This window comes from Pleurodeles waltl, chromosome 4_1, assembly GCF_031143425.1.
Source record: "Pleurodeles waltl isolate 20211129_DDA chromosome 4_1, aPleWal1.hap1.20221129, whole genome shotgun sequence".
In the NCBI taxonomy this organism is placed as follows: Eukaryota; Metazoa; Chordata; class Amphibia; order Caudata; family Salamandridae; genus Pleurodeles; species Pleurodeles waltl.
Window position 1 is genome coordinate 881,366,584 of NC_090442.1, and position 20,953 is coordinate 881,387,536.

At 51.7% G+C, this 20,953-nt stretch overlaps 1 protein-coding gene across 1 annotated transcript in view; it reads right to left on the bottom strand.

The window, feature by feature from the left end:
- Positions 1 to 20,953, bottom strand: part of TTLL8 (tubulin tyrosine ligase like 8) — a 305,753-nt gene that overhangs the window by 267,742 nt on the left and 17,058 nt on the right. Inside the window, exons 4-5 of the mRNA XM_069227565.1 lie at positions 19,753 to 19,775; positions 4,123 to 4,132 (exon numbers count right to left, since the gene is read on the bottom strand). Of these exons, the coding sequence (XP_069083666.1) occupies positions 4,123 to 4,132; positions 19,753 to 19,775 (33 nt within the window). The remainder of the gene's footprint in view (positions 1 to 4,122; positions 4,133 to 19,752; positions 19,776 to 20,953) is intronic.

The following is a 20,953-nucleotide window of genomic DNA, read 5'->3' on the forward strand; positions in this document are numbered from 1 at the left end:
GTTCTCACCTTTCATTTGCATCAGCCATCTGAGAGGTCTGTGGTCAGTTTGAACAACAAAGTGAGTACCAAATAAGTATGGTCTCATCTTTTTTTTCAGGGACCAAACCACAGCAAAGCCCTCGTTCTCAATGGCACTCCAATGCTGCACCCGGGGGAGTAACCTCTTGCTAATGAAAGCAACAGACTGGTCCTATCCAATGTTCAGAGGCATCTCTCTGCACGATGAACTTCCTAAATAATCTGGAACTTTAAGGACTGGCATTGAGCACATTGCTTCTTTCAGGGTGTCAAAGACCTTTTGACAGTCAAGTCCAGTTTACATTCTTACACATTTTCCTTCAGGTCAGGTCTGTGAGGGGAGTCACAATGGATCCATACCCCTACACAAACCTCCTGTAGTAACTAGTCAAGCCAAGGAATGCCCTGACTTGAGTCTGGGTTTTTGAAGCTTTCCAGTCTAGAATGGTACAGATTTTGCGTTGGAAGGGTTGCACTTGGCCGCCACCAACAAGGTAGCCCAAGTCTACAACTGTGTCCTGCCATATTTGGCACTTCAATGCCTTAATAGAGAAGCCTGCAGATTGCAAGGCCTGCAAAACCTTCCCCAGGTGGATCAGGTGATCCTGCCAGTGAGAGCTAAGACAGCAATATTGTCTAGATATGCTGCACTAAAGGATTCCAAGCCAGCGAAAATTTGATTCACCAACCTTTGGAAGGTGGGAGGGACATTCTTTAAGCCAAAGGGCATAACAGATAATGCCCATCAGGTGTAGAGAATGCTGTCTTTTCTTTTGCTCCAGATTCCAGCCTAATTTACCAGTACCCTGCAGTTAAGTTAAAGGTACTTAAACATTTTGAGGCACCAAACTTGTCAATTCATCTGCTCTGGGTATAGGGTGTGCATCTGTTTCAGTGACAGAGATGAGCCCTCTATAGTCCACACAGAACCTCATTTCTCTCTTGCCATCTTTGGTATGAGGTTGGAGACCAAGAACACTGGGCTAGCCCAGGGACTGTCAGAATGCTCTATTACCCTTAACTCCAGCATCTGGTGGACTTCCACATTCATGCTCTCTTTGACATGGTAAGACAGTCTATAGATTTTGTTTTTGACAGGCAAACTGTCTTCTGTGTCCACATCATAGATGAGAAGTGGTCAGCATACTGCTGTAGGACTTGCCTGCAGTCAGCTTGCTGTTGGGCAGAGAGGTTGTCTGAATAGACAACTCCATTTACTGACCCATCCTAAGGATCAGTTGAGAGGAGGTCAGGGAGAGGTTCACTCTCTGCTTCCTGGTCCTCATTGGTAACAATCAGAATGGTTATGTCTGCCATATTATTGTAGAGTTTCAGGCGGTTAACATGGATTTCCTGCAAATGTCCAGATCCACCAAGTAGGTGACCTGAATCTGCTTTTCTAAGATTGGGTAAGGGCCACTCCATCTGTCATAAAGTGCCCGGGGAGCCACAGAACTCAAACTTTCTTCCCACGGCTGAAATTCTAAAGTGTAGCCTTTTGGTCATACCACAACATCTGGAGTTGTTGGCTGGCCAAACACAGTTTTTGGATGCCTTTTCAATGTGCTCAGCCATCTTAGAGGAGAGGCCAAACACATAGGTGGTCATTCCAACCCTGGCGGTCCATGACCGCCGGGTTGGAGGACCGCGGGAGCACCGCCGACAGGCCGGCGGTGCTCCAATGGGCATTCCGACCGCGGCGGTAAAGCCGCGGTCGGACCGGCAACACTGGCGGTCTCCCGCCAGTGTACCGCCGCCCATTGGAATCCTCCAAGGCGGCGCAGCTAGCTGCGCCGCCGAGGGGATTCCGACCCCCCCTACCGCCATCCAGTTCCCGGCGGTTCTCCCGCCGGGAACCGGATGGCGGTAGGGGGGGTCGCGGGGCCCCTGGGGGCCCCTGCAGTGCCCATGCCACTGGCATGGGCACTGCAGGGGCCCCCGTAAGAGGGCCCCTAAATGTATTTCACTGTCTGCTGCGCAGACAGTGAAATACGCGACGGGTGCAACTGCACCCGTCGCACAGCTTCCACTCCGCCGGCTCGATTCCGAGCCGGCTTCATCGTGGAAGCCTCTTTCCCGCTGGGCTGGCGGGCGGCCTGAAGGCGGCCGCCCGCCAGCCCAGCGGGAAAGTCAGAATTACCGCCGCGGGCTTTCGACCGCGGAACGGTAACCTGACGGCGGGACTTTGGCGGGCGGCCTCCGCCGCCCGCCAAGGTCCGAATGAGGGCCATAGTGTGAGAAAGTAACCTCTTTTTAGCATGGTTACCCCCACTTTTGGCCTGTTTTTGAGTGTGTGTCAGTGTTGTTTTACTTTCTCACTGGGATCCTGCTAGCCAGGACCCCAGTGCCCATAGTTAAAACCTTATTTGTCAGTGTTTTGCCTGTCTCACTGGGATCCTGCTAGCCAGGACCACAGTGCTCATTGTTTGTGGCCTAATGTGTGTGTTATCAGTAGTGCTTAACTGTGTCACTGAAGTTCTGCTAATCAGAACTTACGTGCTTATGCTCTCTCTGCTTCCAAATTAGTCACTATAGTTTAGTGACTTCATATTCCAATTCCAATTGGCACACTGGAAACCCCCCTTATAAGTCCATAGTATATGGTACCTAGGTAGTTCCTTATGGGCTGCAGCATTTCTTTTGCCACCCATAAGGAGCTCAGACAAACCCTTCTTCAGGACTGCCACTGCAGCCTGAATAAAATATTGCACACACTATTATTTCAGAGCCATTTTCACTGCACTTAAGTAACTTATAAGTCACCTAAATGTCTAACCTTCATTTACTGAAGGCTAGGTGCAAAGTTACTAAGTGTGAGGGCACCCTTGCACTAGCAAAGGTGCCCCCATGCTGTTCAGGGCCAATTCCCCGGACTTCGTGAGTGCAGGGATACCATTACACAGGTGTACTACATATAGGCCCTCATTACAATCCTGGCGGTAAATGTCGCTGACCGCCTTGCCGACGGCCGCCAACATACCATGTCCGCGATGGAAATCTGCTACGTGTATTATGACCCACATTTAGAAATCCTCCACAGTACAGACACCCACAAAAGTCCGCTACATCAAAGGTCAGTGATAAATCGGCAGTACCAAAACCCACACCGTTACGCCAACAGGAATACGCCCACACTATCACGACCCACGAATCAACGTGGCGGTCATTCAACCGCGGTAAACCATTGGCGGTACACACCGCCGCACTCAAAATACACACACTTACAAAACACAACCACATTGGACAATTCAAAATACACACACCGGATACACATACACACACCACACCCACACACCCAGTCCAATGTAAAACACACACCCACATTACCCACAACCCCTTACAACAAAGATTTTGGAAGAAGACAGAAAAGCAAAGACCACACCAGCATCCAGAGGCACACAACACTATCACTCATACACCATCCACGCACAAAACACCACACACCCCAAAACATCACCCCACACATCACCTCACACATCACTCACACCACATCATGGCATCTCAAAGACACCCCAGGTTTTCTCAGGAGGAGCTCAGGGTCATGGTGGAGGAAATCATCCGGATAGAGCCACAGCTATTCGGATCACAGGTGCAGCAGACATCCATTGCTAGGAAGATGGAGCTATGGCGGAGAATTGTCGACAGGGTCAAAGCAGTGGGACAGCATCCAAGAACACGGGATGACATCAGGAAGAGGTGGAACGACCTACGGGGAAAGGTACGTTCCGTGGTATCCAGACACCAGGTAGTCGTACAGAGGACTGGCGGTGGACCCTCACCTCCTCCCCCACAACTAGCAACATGGGAGGAGCAAGTCTTGGCGATCATGCATCCTGAGGGCCTTGCAGGAGTAGCAGGAGGACTGGACTCTGGTAAGGCAAATCTTTACTACTATATCCCCCACCCTACCTGCATGCCACCACAAACACCTACCCCTACCCTCACACCCATCACTCTACCACCTTACATATACCCCACTATCACAACCCACCCATCCCGCTACCAAGCCCTGCATGCAACAACAATGCATAGACACCCATCACAGACCTGAATGGACACCCATCACCAAAGCATGTCCAAGGGAAAGACTCACCCAGGGCACACAATCATCACTCACACAAGGGCCAAGGCGATATTGCAAGCACAGTAGTAGAGGGAAACACACCCATTGCACTAGACAGCACACACAGATACAATAACAATGCATTTACACCCCGACAGGACCCCTACACAACATCACTGGACAGGAGGTGCCAGCCGTATCCAGTCCCCCCATAGAAGAGGCCCACAGTGACAACAGCAGCTCTGCACGCCTGGATCAAGATGACCAGCCCAGCCCATCAGGGACCTCTGGACAGTCGGTTCCCCTGCCACAGTCCCAACCCACCACAGAACCTCCCACCTCAGGAAAAACCACCACAGCACCCACCCAGCGGGCCCATGCCACTGCCCCAGGACACGTCAATCAGCAGTGTGTCCACCACTACAGGGACCCCAGGCAAACCCACTAAGGGACCTGGAACCTGGGGTCAGTGGCAGTGGGCACACGGTTCAGGGGACAGAGGCACAGTATAACAGGGAAGTTGGGAGGGCTGCTGTGCGACAAGGGAAGGACAGGCCCAGGGAACCGACCCTCCTCGAGGCACTATCAAGCATCATGGGAGCATACCACCATTCCCAGGAGACCATGGGCACGGTACTGGCCAAGTTTCAGGAGACCCAGCGGCTGCAGGAGGGACAGTACCTGGGGATCAGGGAGGACTTGAAGTCCATTAACACCACCCTGGTCACCATTGCAGAGGTGCTGGCAGACATGGCCAACACCATGAGGGAGACAGTGGCATACCACCGGGCCCCTGACATGAGCCCGAACGATGAACAGCCTTCCACATCCGCCGGCACTAGTGGACAGGTGGTCCCACCACAGGACCAACAGGCCACCAGTACCCCACCCCCTGCAGAAGGAGAACCACCGCGCAAACGGTCCCTGCGATCCAGGCAGAAGACAGAGAACATTGGCAAGACCGCCGCCAGGAAATAAGACTCTCCTGATTGTCACCCTTGTGTCCCACTCTGTCACCCTGTCCACCTTTAACTGACAATGCTCCACTTCCTATGCCCCATTGGACAATGCACTTGTGATACCGGGAGACTGGACTCTACTATGGACCTTCCTCCACCATCATCCCAGCCCCTTCCACATACCCCTATACACATTAGCCCATAAATAAACACCCTTGAATCACAAACCAATGTGGAGTCAGTCTGTACTTTCACAAATGTATAATTACAACTTCTTCGACAAATATCAATGTAAATGTTCATTTGCACATACCAATGTATGACAGTTGTTGGACAGCAGTAAATATAGCAGAAGGCAGAATAAGGTACCCAGATCTGTGAAATGGAAAGCCAAAGTGAACTGTCAATGTCCATACACAGAGGTTAAGAGGCTGACTTATACAATGTCCTACAGTAGTCAGATATCAGATGAGCAGTGCCAGCCTCTTACCTGTGTCTCACTGGAAGTTCTGAATGATGATGTTGTTTCGGTTGTCTATATCTTCTTCCTCTGCCTCCTCTTCCTCACTGCCCACAGGCTCCACAGCCGCCACAATACCATCATCAGGATCCTCCTTCTGCAGAAAAAGGCACCTGGCGTTGCAATGCCAGGTTGTGCAACATGCAGCATGCCACAATTATCTGGCACACCTTCTTCGGTGAGTAGTATAGGGAGCCACCTGTTAGATGGAGGCACCGGAATCTGGCCTTCAGGAGGCCGAAGGTCCTTTCAGTAATCCTCCTAGTATGCCTATGTGCCCCATTGTAACGTTCCTCTTCCCTTGTCCTGGCATTCCTCACTGGGGTCAGTAGCCATGAGAGGTTGGGGTAACCAGACTCACCTGCAAATATTGAGGGACAATCGTTAGACACATACTAACCCTTAGGGACAACCCCAGACACCAACTTATACTGTGTGGGGACCTTGGGCTCACCTATTAGCCACACCCGGTGCCTCTGGAGTTGGCCCATCACATATAGGATGCTGCTATTCCTCAAAATGTAAGCGTCATGCACAGAGCCAGCATACTTGGCATTCACATGAGAGATGTACTGGTCTGTCAAACACACCATCTGCACATTCATAGAATGGTAGCTTTTTTGATTTCGGTACACCTGTTCATTTCTGCGGGGGGGGACAAATGCCACACGTGTACCATAAATGGCACCAATTATGTTGGGATATGTCCCAGGGCATAGAAGTCAGTTTTGACTGTGGGCAAATCCTCCACCTGGGGGAATACGATGTATCTGCGCATGTGTTTCAGCAGGGCTGACAATACTCTGGTCAACATGTTAGAAAACATTGGCTGAGACATCCCTGATGCCATGGCCACTGTAGTTTGAAAGGAGTCACTTGCCAGGAAATGGAGCACTGACTGGACCTGCACTAGAGGGGGTATTCCTGTGGGGATGGCGGATAGCTGACATCAGGTCTGGCTCCAATTGGGCACACAGTTCTTGGATTGAGGCACAATCAAGTCTGTAGGTGATAATGATATGTCTGTCTTCCATTGTCGACAGGTCCACCAGGGGTCTGTACACCGGAGGATGACGCCATCTCATCATCTGCCCCAGAGGATGTGCCCTATGGAAGAGAATGGTGAGCAGAGGGTCATGTACCACGTAGGTTGCACAAGGGTTTTTGCTGTAATGTGAGTAAATCCGTGTGTGGAGTACTTTGTCTGTATTTCTGCCAAAATGTGCTGTGACGCAGTTTGGTGCCATGCCATGTGCCCCCCTGAAATGGCAGCCACCTGACCTGTAAGGAGGGACAAGGGGAAATGAGGTAACTGCTCTGGCACTGCGCAGCGTCGCGGTAGGCGGTCGAAGACCGCCACAGAATTTAGCATTGGTTACCATTGGGCCCTATGGGTTCCAGGAGCCAATGAAGAGGTACGCCGGCGGTGACGGTACGCACCGCTGCGGACGTGACCTCCATTTTCTATCTGTTCACTCACTTGATACCTGACCTTCAACAGGAGAGGACCTACACTGCAAGTGCTGCTGTGACCTCAGTCTGGAAGCGAAAATTGCTCATGTGTCTGGGGAAAGGGCCCCTGCCTTCACCGCGGAGGAGTTGGACAAACTGGTGGATGGGGTCCTACCGCAGTACACGCTACTCTACGGTCCACCAGACAAACAGGTGAGTACACTGTGAGCATGATGCGTGGGAAATGCCTGTTTTGAGTGGTGTGGATGGAAGATACATGTTGGGGGGGCTGAGGCTTACATGTGAGGATGGTGAGTGTATGTGCGTCAGAGCATGGGTGGCAACTGGTGGGCAATGAGTATGACGGTCCGAACGGGTGAGTAATTTTCTTTCCTCCTGTACCTTTCCTATAGGTCAGCACCCACCAGAAGAAGGTTATTTGGCATGCCATCACCAAGGAAGTGCAGACCCTGGGGGTCTATCATAGACAGAGCACCCACTGCAGCAAGAGATGGGAGGTCCTGCGCCGCTGGAGCAAGAAGACTGCGGAGGCCCAGCTGGGGCTGGCCTCCCAACGTGGAAGGGGTGCCCATGGCTCCATGACCCCCATGATGTTCCGGATTCTGGTGGTGGCATATCCGGAGTTGGATGGGCGTTTGAATGCATCACAGCAGCCACAAGGGGGTGAGTACAGTCTCATGCAGCTGATTCTGCATGCTTTACGAGGTGTCTGGGTGGGGGATGTGGGTTCCCCTAGGCCAGGGCGAACTTGGTAGGGTAGGTCCCTTGTTAGGCAGGCTCTGAAGCACTCCAACCCAAATAGTGGTAGTGGGCATGTACAACTAGTCAGGGTCCTGTGGGTCCCAGGTGTGCAGCAAATGGTGTTAGACATAGTCCCCCATGGGCAGGTGATTTTCCTACTAACTGCTAGTGCATGGCCTAGTGCATAGGGCTGCTCCCTGTGTGTTGTGTCTGCCAACAGTAGTGGTGTTGCTGGCATTGACCATGTGTCTCCTCTGTCTTCCCCCCCTTCTTGTTTTGTCACCCTGTCCTTGTGTGCATTAGCCTCATCTGGTGGAGGAGCAGAGGCACCGGAGACGGAGGGAGCTGCATCCCACATGGCCCAGGAGGGTGAATCCACAGTGAAAGCACCAGTGGGACAGAGGGCGAGGGGAGCTCCACGCGGGGACAGGAGGGGACATCAGCGACAGCGACTCCTCCTCTGAGGGGAGCTCCCTTGCGGTGGCTGGCTCCTCTGTGCCCACTGCAACAACAGGTACAGCCGCCACCCCCCCTACCAGCACCGCCCTCCCAGCAGCCCCCGCAGCGTGTTTCCCGTGCGCGCTCATCCAGGGGGTTGGACATCTCCCCCAGGCACCTCAGGCCCTGCCCCAGTCAGCCCTGCTGCCCTCAGTGAGGAGGCTATTGACCTCCTGAGATCCCTCACTATTGGGCAGTCAACCATTCTGAATGCCATCCAGGGTGTAGAGAGGCATTTGCAGCACACAAATGCATACCTGGAGGGCATTCATTCTGGCGTGGCAGCCCAACAGAGAGCATTTCAGGCTCTGGCCTCAGCACTGATGGCAGCCATTGTCCCTGTGTCCAGCCTCCCCCCTCCAACTTCCACTACCCAGACCCTATCCCCTCTACCTCAGCATATCCCAAGCACACCATCAGACCAGCATGCACACACATCAACACACAAAAGTGGCCCAGGAAAACATAAGAACCACACATCCCATAGGCACTCACACAAGCACCATACCCATGCAGACACACCAACATCCACTGCCTCCACGGTGTCCCCCTCCTCCACGTCCTCCCAGTCTTGTTTCCACTCACACCTACATGCACTACATCCTCAGTCACTACCTCCATCACCAGCACGCCCATCACTACACACCGCTTACGTGCAATGACCACCCCTCTACCATTCACACGTCCCCTGTGTCCTCTCCCAGTGTGTCTGTGAGCCCTCCTCCCAAAGTACACAAACACAGGCACACACCCACTCAACAGCCATCCACCTCACAACAGCCTCTAAACCCATGCACCTTAACCCACACTCAGCAGACATACACCTCCTACAACCACTACATCTTCCTTCACACCCAAACCCCCTCCATCTTCTCGTCCCAGTGTGTCAATTTTTTTTTACCTAGCTAACCTGGAGCTCTTCCCTACACCTCCTTCCGTCCTTCTCCTAGGGCCAGGATGTCTAGATCCCAGCCCTGAACCTCAGCCACCAAATCTGCATCCACTGTGGTCCCTGCTAATCCAGTATGGTCAAAGGGGGCACCAGTCAGAGCTGCCAGTGTGCGACCGACAGAAAAGAAGGACCACCCTATTCCACCACCTGCAAAGCTCAAAAAGGGACCAGCTTCAAGCAGGGGACAGTCACACCACCCACCCAGCAAGGCCTCGCACAAACACAGAGTGGACAGTGCCGAGGTCCCTGCAGCGGCTGTCAAGATGGGTAAGGGCCACAAGCCAAAGGGCACATCACTTCTGGGCACGATTTCACCTGGGGAGGTGCTGGTGACCACCAAATCGTCAGGGATGGCAGCCAAATGCACCCCAGTCACCACCGCCACCTGCACCGCCACCTGCACCGCCACCTGCACCGCCTGCACTGCCGCTGCCACAACGTCAGTCTGCAGCATCCTCCCCAAGGATCAGCCATCCGAGGCTGCCGGACACGGTATGGTGTCTCCGTCCACCCCAACAGTCACTTGCACCACGGCCAGCACTGGCAGCAACCCTGCCGCAGCCACCACCGCCTGCACCACCATCAGTACCGCCACGTGCACAGCCGATGCCATTCTGTCCGACGTCAGCCCCAACCCAGTGTGCACTCGTCAGAGTCTGCAGGTGACGTCCTGAACCCTGGACACGCCACTTGAGACACCACCTCCAACACTGACACGACCCAGCAATTGGCAGCCTAAGTTGCCGCAGGATGGAGTGTGGGTCTGCCTGCATGGAGTATCATGCTACCTGTTCCGGGTACATCGTCTGGCTGTGACACCCAGGTGAGACGAAGTCAACATGCCACACCCCAGGTGCAGCATCACTGGGCACAAAGCCCCCTCCAGAACCAGTGGAGAAAAACATCCACTAACACAGTCCTTGGCAGGATGAAGCACTCTGGGCACAAAGCCCCCTCCAGAACAAGTGGAGAAAAAAACATCCATTAACACAGTCCTTGGCAGGATGAAACATTCTGGGCACAAAGCCCCCTCCAGAACCAGTGGAGAAAAACATCCACTAACACAGTCTTTGGCATGATGAAGTACTCTGGGCACAAAGACCCCTCCAGAACCAGTGGAGAAAAACATCCACTAACACAGTCCTTGACAGGATGAAGCACTCTGGGGACAAAGCCCACTCCAGAACCAGTGGAACATGTCACCGACTTGAGAGACTGTGGCTTTGCACTCCCCAGAAACAAGCAGTGGGCAAAGCACCCAGTTGAGAGACTTGAGAGACTGTGGCTTTGCACTCCCCAGGACCAAGCAGTGGGCAACCCACCTACTTGAGAGACTTGAGAGACTGTGGCTTTGCACTCCCCAGGACCAAGCAGTGGGCAGTGCACCCACTTGAGAGACTGTGGCTTTGCACTCCCCAGGACCAAGCAGTGGGCAGTGCACCCACTTGAGAGCCTTGATAGACTGTGGCTTTGCACTCCCCAGGACCAAGCAGAGGGCAGTGCACCCACTTGAGAGATTTGTGAGACTGTGGCTTTGCACTCCCCAGGAGCAAGCAGTGGGCAAACCATCCAGTTGAGAGACTTGAGAGACTGTGGCTTTGCACTCCCCAGGAGCAAGAAGTGGCCATGGAGCCTGTAGGAAAGTACCATCTTGCCTAATGTTACCCCCATATTTCACTGTATAGATGTTGTTTTAGTCTATGTGTCACTGGGACCCTGCCAGGCAGGGCCCCAGTGCTCATAAGTGTGCCCTGTATGTGTTCCCTGTGTGATGACTAACTGTCTCACTGAGGCTCTGCTAACCAGAACCTCAGTGGTTATGCTCTCTCTGCTTTCCAAATTGTCACTAACAGGCTAGTGACCAATTTCACCAATTCACATTGGCATACTGGAACACCCTTAAAATTCCCTAGTATATGGTATTGAGGTACCCAGGGTATTGGGGTTCCAGGAGATTCCCTTTTGGGCTGCAGAATTTCTTTTGCCACCCATAGGGAGATCTGCCTATTCTTACACAGGCCTGTCAGTGCAGCCTGAGTGAAATAACGTCCACGTTATTTCACAGCCATTTACCACTGCACTTAAGTAACTTATAAGTCACCTATATGTCTAACCTTCACCTGGTAAAGGTTGGGTGCAAAGTTACTTAGTGTGGGGGCACCCTGGCACTAGCCAAGGTGCCCCCACATTGTTCAGGGCAAATTCCCTGGACTTTGTGAGTGCGGGGACACCATTTCACGCGTGCACTATACATAGTCACTACCTATGTATAGCGTCACAATGGTAACTCCGAACATGGCCATGTAACATGTCTAAGATCATGGAATTGTCACCCCAATGCCATTCTGGCATTGCGGAGACAATTCCATGATCCCCCGGGTCTCTAGCACAGAACCCGGGTACTGCCAAACTGCCTTTCCGGGATCTCCACTGCAGCTGCTGCTGCTGCCAACCCCTCAGACAGGTTTCTGCCCCCTGGGGTCCAGGCAGCCCTGGCCCAGGAAGGCAGAACAAAGGATTTCCTCTGAGAGAGGGTGTAACACCATCTCCCTTTGGAAATAGGTGTGATGGCTGGGGAGGAGTAGCTTCCCCCAGCCTCTGGAAATGCTTTGATGGGCACAGATGCTGCCTATCTCTGCATAAGCCAGTCTACACCGGCTTAGGGATCCCCCAGCCCTGTTCTGGTGCAAAACTGGACAAAGGAAAGGAGAGTGACCACTCCCCTGAACTGCACCTCCAAGGGGAGGTGCCCAGAGCTCCTCCAGTGTGCACCAGACCTCTGCCATCTTGGAAACAGAGGTGTTGCTGGCACACTGGACTGCTCTGAGTGGCCAGTGCCAGCAGGTGACGTCAGAGACTCCTTCTGATAGGCTCTTACCTTTCTTACTAGCCTATCCTCCTTCCTAGGTAGCCAAACCTCCTTTTCTGGCTATTTAGGGTCTCCGCTTTGGGGAATTCTTCAGATACCGAATGCAAGACCTCACCAGAGTTCCTCTGCATCTCCCTCTTCACCTTCTGCCAAAGGATCGACCGCTGACTGCTCAGAACGCCTGCAAAACCGCAACAAAGTAGCAAAGACGAATACTGCAACCTTGTATTGCTTCATCCTACCGGCTTTCTCAACTGTTTCCTGGTGGTGCATGCTCTGGGGGTAGCCTGCCTCCTTTCTGCACTAGGAGCTCTGAAGAAATCTCCTGTGGGTCGACGGAATCTTCCCCCTGCAACCGCAGGCAACAAAAGACTGCATCACCAGTCCTCTGGGTCCCCTCTCAGCACGACGAGCGTGGTCCCTGGAACTCAGCAACTCTGTCCAAGTGACTCCCACAGTCCATTGACTCTTCAGTCTAAGTTTGGTGGAGGTAAGTCCTTGCCTCCCCACGCTAGACTGCATTGCTGGGTACCGCATGATTTGCAGCTGCTCCGACTCTTGTGCACTCTTCCAGGATTTCCTTCGTCCACAGCCAAGCCTGGGTTCCCGACACTCTAACCTGCAGTGCACCAACTTCTGAGTTGTCATCCGGCGTCGTGGGACTCCCTTTTCTGACTTCGGGTGTACTCCGGTTCGATCCTCTTCTAAGTGCCTGATACGGTACTTCTGCGGGTGCTGCCTGCTTCTGTGAGGGCTCCCTGACTTGCTGGGCGCCCCCTCTGTTTCCTCATCCAAGTGGCGACTTCCTGGTCCATCCTGGGCCACAGCAGCATCCAAAAACCCTAACCGTGACCCTTGCAGCTAGCAAGGCTTGTTTGTGGTCTTTCTGCATGGGAACACCTCTGCAAGCTTCTTCACGACGTGGGACATCCATCCTCCAAAGGGGAAGTTCCTAGTCCTCTTCGTTCTTGCAAAACACCAAGCTTCTTCCATCCGGTGGCAGCTTCCTTGCACCCTCAGCTGGCATTTCCTGGGCTCCTGCCCACTCTCGACACTGTCGCGACTCTTGGACTTGGTCACCTTGTCTTACAGGTACTCAGGTCTGGAAATCCACTGTTGTTGCGTTGCTGGTGTTGGTTTTCCTTGCAGAATCCCCCTATCACGACTTCTGTGTTCTCTGGGGGTCGTAGGTGCACTTTACACCTACCTTACAGGGTCTTGGGGTGGGCTATTTTTCTAACCCTCACTGTTTTCTTACAGTCCCAGCAACCCTCTACAAGCTCACATAGGTTTGGGGTCCACTCGTGGTTCGCATTCTAGTTTTGGAGTATATGGTTTGTGTTGCCCCTATACCTATGTGCTCCTATTGCAATCTATTGTAACTTTACACTGCTTGCATTACTTCCTTTTGCTATTACTGCATATTTTTGGAATTGTGTACATATATCTTGTGTATATTTGTCATCCTCATACTGAGGGTACTCACTGAGATACTTTTGGCATATTGTCATAAAAATAAAGTACCTTTATTTTTAGTATATCTGTGTATTGTGTTTTCTTATGATATTGTACATATGACACCAGTGGTATAGTAGGAGCTTTGCATGTCTCCCAGTTCAGCCTAAGCTGCTCTGCTATAGCTACCTTCTATCAGCCTAAGCTGCTAGAAACACCTCTTCTACACTAATAAGGGATAACTGGACCTGGCATAAGGTGTAAGTACCTCTGGTACCCACTACAAGCCAGGCCAGCCTCCTACAGAGCCCCCTCGAGGAGCAGTGGTGTCGTACCATCATCCGGCTGAGGTGCCCCCCTCCCATTCCCCCTGAGGTGCCTGTTTTTTTTTTCAACCTGATGCCCCTGCAGTGTTCTCTCCATTTTTAGGCAGGTGTTATGTGTGGGCTTGGCCCATGCTTTTTGGGACCACTGGTCCATGGACATTTCATGGGACAGTGTACGGATTTGAGTACTTGCTGAAAATATTTGTGTATACAGATTATTTACTGTTCTCTTGGGCTATCTGATTGTTCGAATACTATACTAGTTAAACTCATTTTGTTTGGTCCTTGCGTTCTTCCAGGGGGTGACAGGGTGTATCTGTGATGCTATTGGATATGTGTGTGTGTGTTGCTAGAGGTGGGGTGTGGGGGTGTTGTGTTTTGTGTGTGTGTGTCACTCTCTTTTCCCTCATCCCCTCCCTGTGTGCTAGGTGCAGTACTCACTGTGGTCGTCGCCACCGCCTTCTTTCCACTTTGTGGTGTATTAAGAGATACAGCAACATGGGCAGGACCTGTAGTTCGGGCTCCATGGCATCCTGGTTCTTCATTGAGTGTCGTGAGGTGAGTGGTTTCCCTTCCAAAGACTGTTTCTGCTGTGCTTTTGATGGCATTGGTACCGCCCCGGAAAAGTTGGCGGATTGGTGCCTTGTAATAGTGTGGGCGGTACATTGTGTTCTGCCTATCTGTTGGCGGTGTCCGCCTCGGTGTTTGTTGCTACCGCTGTGGCATTCGGAGTGTTAAAGTGGCTGTCTGTGTTGGCTGTTTCCGCCATGGTCGTGATTCCATTTTTTTGACCGCCGGCCTGTTAGCGGTATTACCGACGCTTTATCACCGACCGCCAGGGTTGTAATGAGAGCCGTAGTGTCTAATATCATGGACTTGTCCCCCCATTCCAATTCTGGTATTGGGGGGCCAATCCAATGAATTCTGGGGGCTCCACCATGGACCCCCAGTACTGCCAAACAAGCTCTTTGAGGCTTGCACTGCAGCTACAGCTGCTGCCACCTCAGACAGGGTTCTGCCCTCCTGGGGTCTGAGCAGCTCAGTCCGAGGAAGGCAGAACAAAGCATTTCCTTTGGGAGGAGGTTGTTACACCCTCTCCCGTTGGAAATAGGTGTTTGAGGCTTGGGAGGGGAAGCCTCCCAGAGCCTCTGGAAATGCTTTAAAGGGCACAGAGGGTGCCCTCCTTTCATAAGCCAGTCTACATTGGTTCAGAGACCCCCAGTCCTTCCTCTGGTGCGAAACTGGACAAAGGAAATGGGAGTGAGCACTCCCCTGTCCATCACCACCCCCGGGGTGGTGTCCAGAGCTCCTCCAGTGTGTCCCTGAAGTTAGCCATCTTGTTTTCCAAGGTGTGGGGACACTCTGGAGATCTCTGAGTGGCCAGTGCCCGCAGGTGACGTCAGAGACCCCTCCTGATAGGTGCATACCTGGGTCTGTAGCTAATCCCCCTTTCAGGGCTATTTAGGGTCTATACTGTGGGTTCCTCTTCAGCTTGCAAGTTTCCTCCCAGAATCCTCTGCAACCTCTGCTTCAGCTTTTGACCATCGGATCGACCGCAGACTGCTCCAGGAACCGCTGTAATTACAACAATGCATCCAGAAAGGCTACTGTGACCCTGCAACTTCAGCTCAACCCAGCAACTGCAACAGGTGTGCACACTCTGAGGACTCCCTGCCTTCACCTTGCACCAGAAGAACCGAAGGAAAAAGTGACGGAGTCACTTCCCTGCTCCAGCAGGCACCTTCCAAGACGATGACCGGTTATCAGGGACTCCTCCCCTGGTGACGAGCATGCTCCCTGGAACACAGGTGATGGACTCCTTTGACCCAGACTCTCCTAATGTCCAGCTGTCCAAATTTGGCGGAGGTAAGAGCTTGCCTTCCTGGATTGCGACAGTACCCCTGTGCACTGCGTCATCTCTAGCTGCTGGGGCCTCCGTGTACTTTTTGCAAGAATCCTTTGTGCACAGTGTGGCCCAGGTCCCCAGCACTCCATCCTGCGACGCACAACTCGCTGAGTTGTTCTCCGGCAGTGTGGGACCTTCTTTTGTTGTGCTGCACCAACTGCAATTTGCACCTTCTTTGTCCCCGTGTCCTGGGACTCCCGTGGGTGCTGCCTGGTCATCTGTGGGCGAGGTCTCTCCAGTATTGAGACCCCCCTCTGCCTCCTCAGTCTGAGTTGGGGCCACCAGGTCCCTCCTGGGTCCAGGCAGTACCATTTTGATGCAAAACGCAACCTTGTTTGAACCAAGACTTTTTTGACGAACCAAGCGCCACAAACTGCCTGCATCCAACATCTCAACGTGGGACATCTCCTGCACCACGCAGACACCCACAGCCATCTTCTGCAGACTTCTTCTGACCGGAGAATCCTCTTTTGCACCATCTTCTAGGTTGGCAGGGGCTCCTGTCCTTCCTGGAATCTTCTGTGACTTCTGGACTGGACTCTTCTCTTCACATGTCTTCAGGTCCAGGAATCCACCATTTGTTGCTTGCAGTCTTGCTTGGTTCTTGCAATAACTTGTAGTGTGTCCTGAGGAAACTTGCAGTACTTTACTCATACTTTCCTGGGCTCTGGGGTGGGGTATTTTACTTACCTTTGGTGTTTTCTTACACACCCAGCGCCCCTCTACACACTGCATTTGCCTAGGGGGGGATTCGTGATATGCATTCCACTTTCTTAGTATATGGTTTGTGTTGCCTCTAGGCTTATTGCATTCTATTGTGTTTTCTACTATTTGCACTATTCTGCAACTATTTACTTAACTGAGTTTGGTCTCTAGTGTCTATTTTGTGTATAATACTTACCTTCAGAAGGAGTATTGCCTCTAAGATATTTTTGGCCTTGTGTCACTGAAATAAAGTACCTTTATTTTTGGTAACACTGAGTATTGTCTTTTATTGTGCATAAGTACTGTGCAACCACAGTGGTATTGCAGGAGCTTTGCATGTCTCCTAGTTCAGCTTAAGCTGCTCTGCTACAGCTACCTCTAGACAGCCTAAGCTGCTAGAACACTGACTACATTTCACTAATGAGGGATAACTGGACCTGGTATAAGGTGTAAGTACCTAGTGTACCCACTACAAACCAGGCTAGCCTCCTACATTGGGGGCAGCGGTGGAATAAGTACTTGCAATTGCTTTACCACTTTGTTACTAATGCTTTTCACAAGAAACGTTTCCTCCAATACTTAGAGCTATATATAATTGTACCTACAAGTCATTTCTAACTTTCTAAAAAGTTCTTTAAAACTTTCTAAAAGTTTTTAAAAGTATCTGAAAAGTTTTTCTTTTCTCAAAAACGTTAGGCCTAATAGTTTACTTACTTTTTACCCTTTTCCCTAACCTCTTTTTGTCATTATGTCTGATGTAGAGGCTACCCCCAGAGTGGTGAAGACAACTTATGAAAGTTTGAATTTTAAAGGTTTGAGGGGTCGCTGCATTGAAAGAAGTTGAAAGATTGGGAAGAACCCTAATAAGAAATGTCTCTTAAATCTCCTCCTGCAGGATGACCAGGGACTTACCACTGGTCAGGTACAGTCAGAGGGGGGGGTAGAGGAAGATTCCAACCAGGCAGACTCAGAAGAGCATTCTGAAGATCCTGGGGAGGGTCCTTCCACAAATCTTTCCATCAACAAATCTACTAGTGTAGCTGGGAGTGGGAAGGGGTCACACACAAGTAGTGCCCCCTTCACACCTACAGGCCAGGTAACTAGGGTGACTCAAGTTAGGGAAAGATCTGCCTCTGCCAATTCCCATGTCACTTTTGTCTCAGAGGTATCACACATACCTAACCCCGAGGACCAGTCCCTAGATAGGGAACTCAGAAAGCTGAGGTTAGAGGAGGCCAGACTGAGGCTACAGCGGCAACAGTTTGTAGGAAAGTACCATCTTGCCTGGCATGTTACCCCCATATTTCACTGTATATATGTTGTTTTAGTCTATGTGTCACTGGGACCCTGCCAGGCAGGGCACCAGTGCTCATAAGTATGTGCCCTGTATGTGTTCCCTGTGTGATGCCTAACTGTCTTACTGAGGTTCTGCTAACCAGAACCTCAGTGGTTATGCTCTCTCTGCTTTCCAAATTTGTCACTAACAGGCTAGTGACAAAATTTACCAATTCACATTGGCATACTGGAACACCCTTATAATTCCCTAGTATATGGTACTGAGGTACCCAGGGTATTGGGGTTCCAGGAGATCCCTATGGGCTGCAGCATTTCTTTTGCCACCCATAGGGAGCTCTGACAATTCTTACACAGGCCTGCCATTGCAGCGTGCGTGAAATAACGTCCACGTTATTTCACAGCCATTTACCACTGCACTTAAGTAACTTATAAGTCACCTATATGTCTAACCTTCACCTTGTGAAGGTTGGGTGCAAAGTTACTTAGTGTGTGGACACCCTGGCACTAGCCAAGGTGCCCCCACATCGTTCAGGGCAAATTCCCCGGAATTTGTGAGTGCGGGGACACCATTACACGCGTGCACTATTCATAGGTCACTACCTATGTACAACGTCACAATGGTAACTCCGAACGTGGCCATGTAACATGTCTAAGATCATGTTATTGTCAGCCCAATGCCATTCTGGCATTGGGGGGACAATTCCATGATCCCCCGGGTCTCTAGCATAGTGCCCGGGTACTACCAAACTGCCTTTCTGGGGTCTCCACTGCAGCTGCTGCTGCTGCCAACCCCTCAGACAGGTTTCTGCCCTCCTGGGGTCCAGGCAGCCCTGGCCCAGGAAGGCAGAACAAAGGACTTCCTCTGAGAGAGGGTGTAACACCCTCTCCTTTGGAAATAGGTGTGAAGGCTGGGGAGGAGTAGCCTCCCCCAGCCTCTGGAAATGCTTTGATGGGCACAGATGGTGCCCATCTCTGCATAAGCCAGTCTACACCGTTTCAGGGATCCCCCAGCCCTGCTCTGGCGGGAAACTGGACAAAGGAAAGGGGAGTGACCACTCCCCTGACCTGCACCTCCCAGGGGAGGTGCCCAGAGCTCCTCTAGTGTGTCCCAGACCTCTGCCATCTTGGAAACAGAGGTGTCTGTGGCACACTAGACTGCTCTCAGTGGCCAGTGCCAGCAGGTGACGTCAGAGGCTCCCTCTGATAGGCTCTTACCTCTCTTGGTAGCCAATCCTCCTTCCTAGGTAGCCAAGCCTCCTTTTCTGGCTATTTAGGGTCTCTGCTTTGGGGATCTCACCAGATAACTTATGCAAGAGCTCACCAGAGTTCCTCTGCATCTCCCTCTTCACCTTCTGCCAAAGGATCGACCGCTGACTGCTCAGGACGCCTGCAAAAGCGCAACAAAGTGGCAAGACGACTACTAGCAACCTTGTATTGCTTCATCCTGCCGGCTTTCTCGACTGTTTCCAGGTGGTGCATGCTCTGGGGGTAGCCTGCCCCCTCCCTGCACCAGGAGCTCTGAAGAAATCTCCCGTGGGTCAACGGAATCTTCCCCCTGCAACCGCAGGCACCAAAAGACTGCATCACTGGTCCTCTGGGTCCCCTCTCAGCACGAAGAGCGTGGACCCTGGAACTCAGCAACTCTGTCAAAGTGACTCCCACAGTCCAGTGACTCTTCAGTCCAAGTTTGGTGGAGGTAAGTCCTTACCTCCCTACGCTAGACTGCATTGCTGGGTACCGCATGATTTGCAGCTGCTCCGGCTCCTGTGCACTCTTCCAGAATTTCCTTTGTGCACAGCCAAGCCTGGGTCCCCGACACTCCTTCCTGCAGTGCACAACCTTCTGAGTTGTCCTCCGGCATCATGGGACTCCCTTTTGTGACTTCGGGTGGACTCCAGTTCACTTTTCTTCCAAGTGCCTGTTCAGGTACTTCTGCGGGTGCTGCCTGCTTCTGTGAGGGCTCCCTGACTTGCTGCGTGCCCCCTCTGTCTCCTCCTCCAAGTGGCGACATCCTGGTCCCTCCTGGGCCACAGCAGCACCCAAAAACCTCTACTGCGACCCTTGCAGCTAACAAGGCTTGTTTGCGCTCTTTCTGTGTGGGAAAGCTTCCTTGCACCCTCAGCTGGCATTTGCTGGGCTCCTGCCCACTCTCGACACTGTCGCGACTATTGGACTTGGTCCCCTTGTCTTACAGGTACCCAGGTCCGGAAATCCACTGTTGTTGCATTGCTGGTGTCTGTTCTTCCTGCAGAATTCCCCTATCACGACTTCTGTGCTCTCTGGGGGTAGTAGGTGCACTTTACACCTACCTTTCAGGGTCTTGGGGTGGGCTATTTTTCGAACCCTCACTGTTTTCTTACAGTCCCAGCGACCCTCTACAAGCTCACATAGGTTTGGGGTCCATTCGTGGTTCGCATTCCACTTCTGGAGTATATGGTTTGTGTTGCCCCTATACCTATTTGCTCCTATTGCAATCTACTGTAATTTTACACTGCTTGCATTACTTTTCTTGCTATTACCTGCATAATTTTGGTTTGTGTACATATATCGTGTGTATATATAACTTATCCTCATACTGAGGGTACTTACTGAGATACTTTTGGCATATTGTCATAAAAATAAAGTACCTTTATTTTTAGTACTTCAGTGTATTGTGTTTTCTTATGATATTGTGCATATGACACCAGTGGTATAGTAGGAGCTTTACAAGTCTCCTAGTTCAGCCTAAGCTGCTTTGCCATAGCTACCTTCTATCAGCCTTAGCTGCTAGAAACACCTCTTCTACACTAATAAGGGATAAATGGGCCTGGCACAACGTGTAAGTACCTCTGGTACCCACTACAAGCCAGGCCAGCCTCCTACACAGCTGGCCTTAGACAGGGAATCCCTGGCTGTGGAAAGGGAAAGGCAGGGTTTGGGGTTAGTTCCCCATGGTGGCAGCAGCAGTAATTTCAGGAACTCCGGTGTTAGAGAACCTACATTTGATTCCAGAAATCTGCACAAGGTTTTCTCCCCTTACAAGGATGGGGATGACATTTATCAGTGGTTTTCTGCACTTGAGAGGGCCTGTAAAGTCCAGAGAGTCCCTCAAGCACTGCTGTTCTGTGGTTGTTTTTCACTGGCAAGGGGAGGGACAGACTCCTTATTGTCAGGGTGGATGACTCAGACAA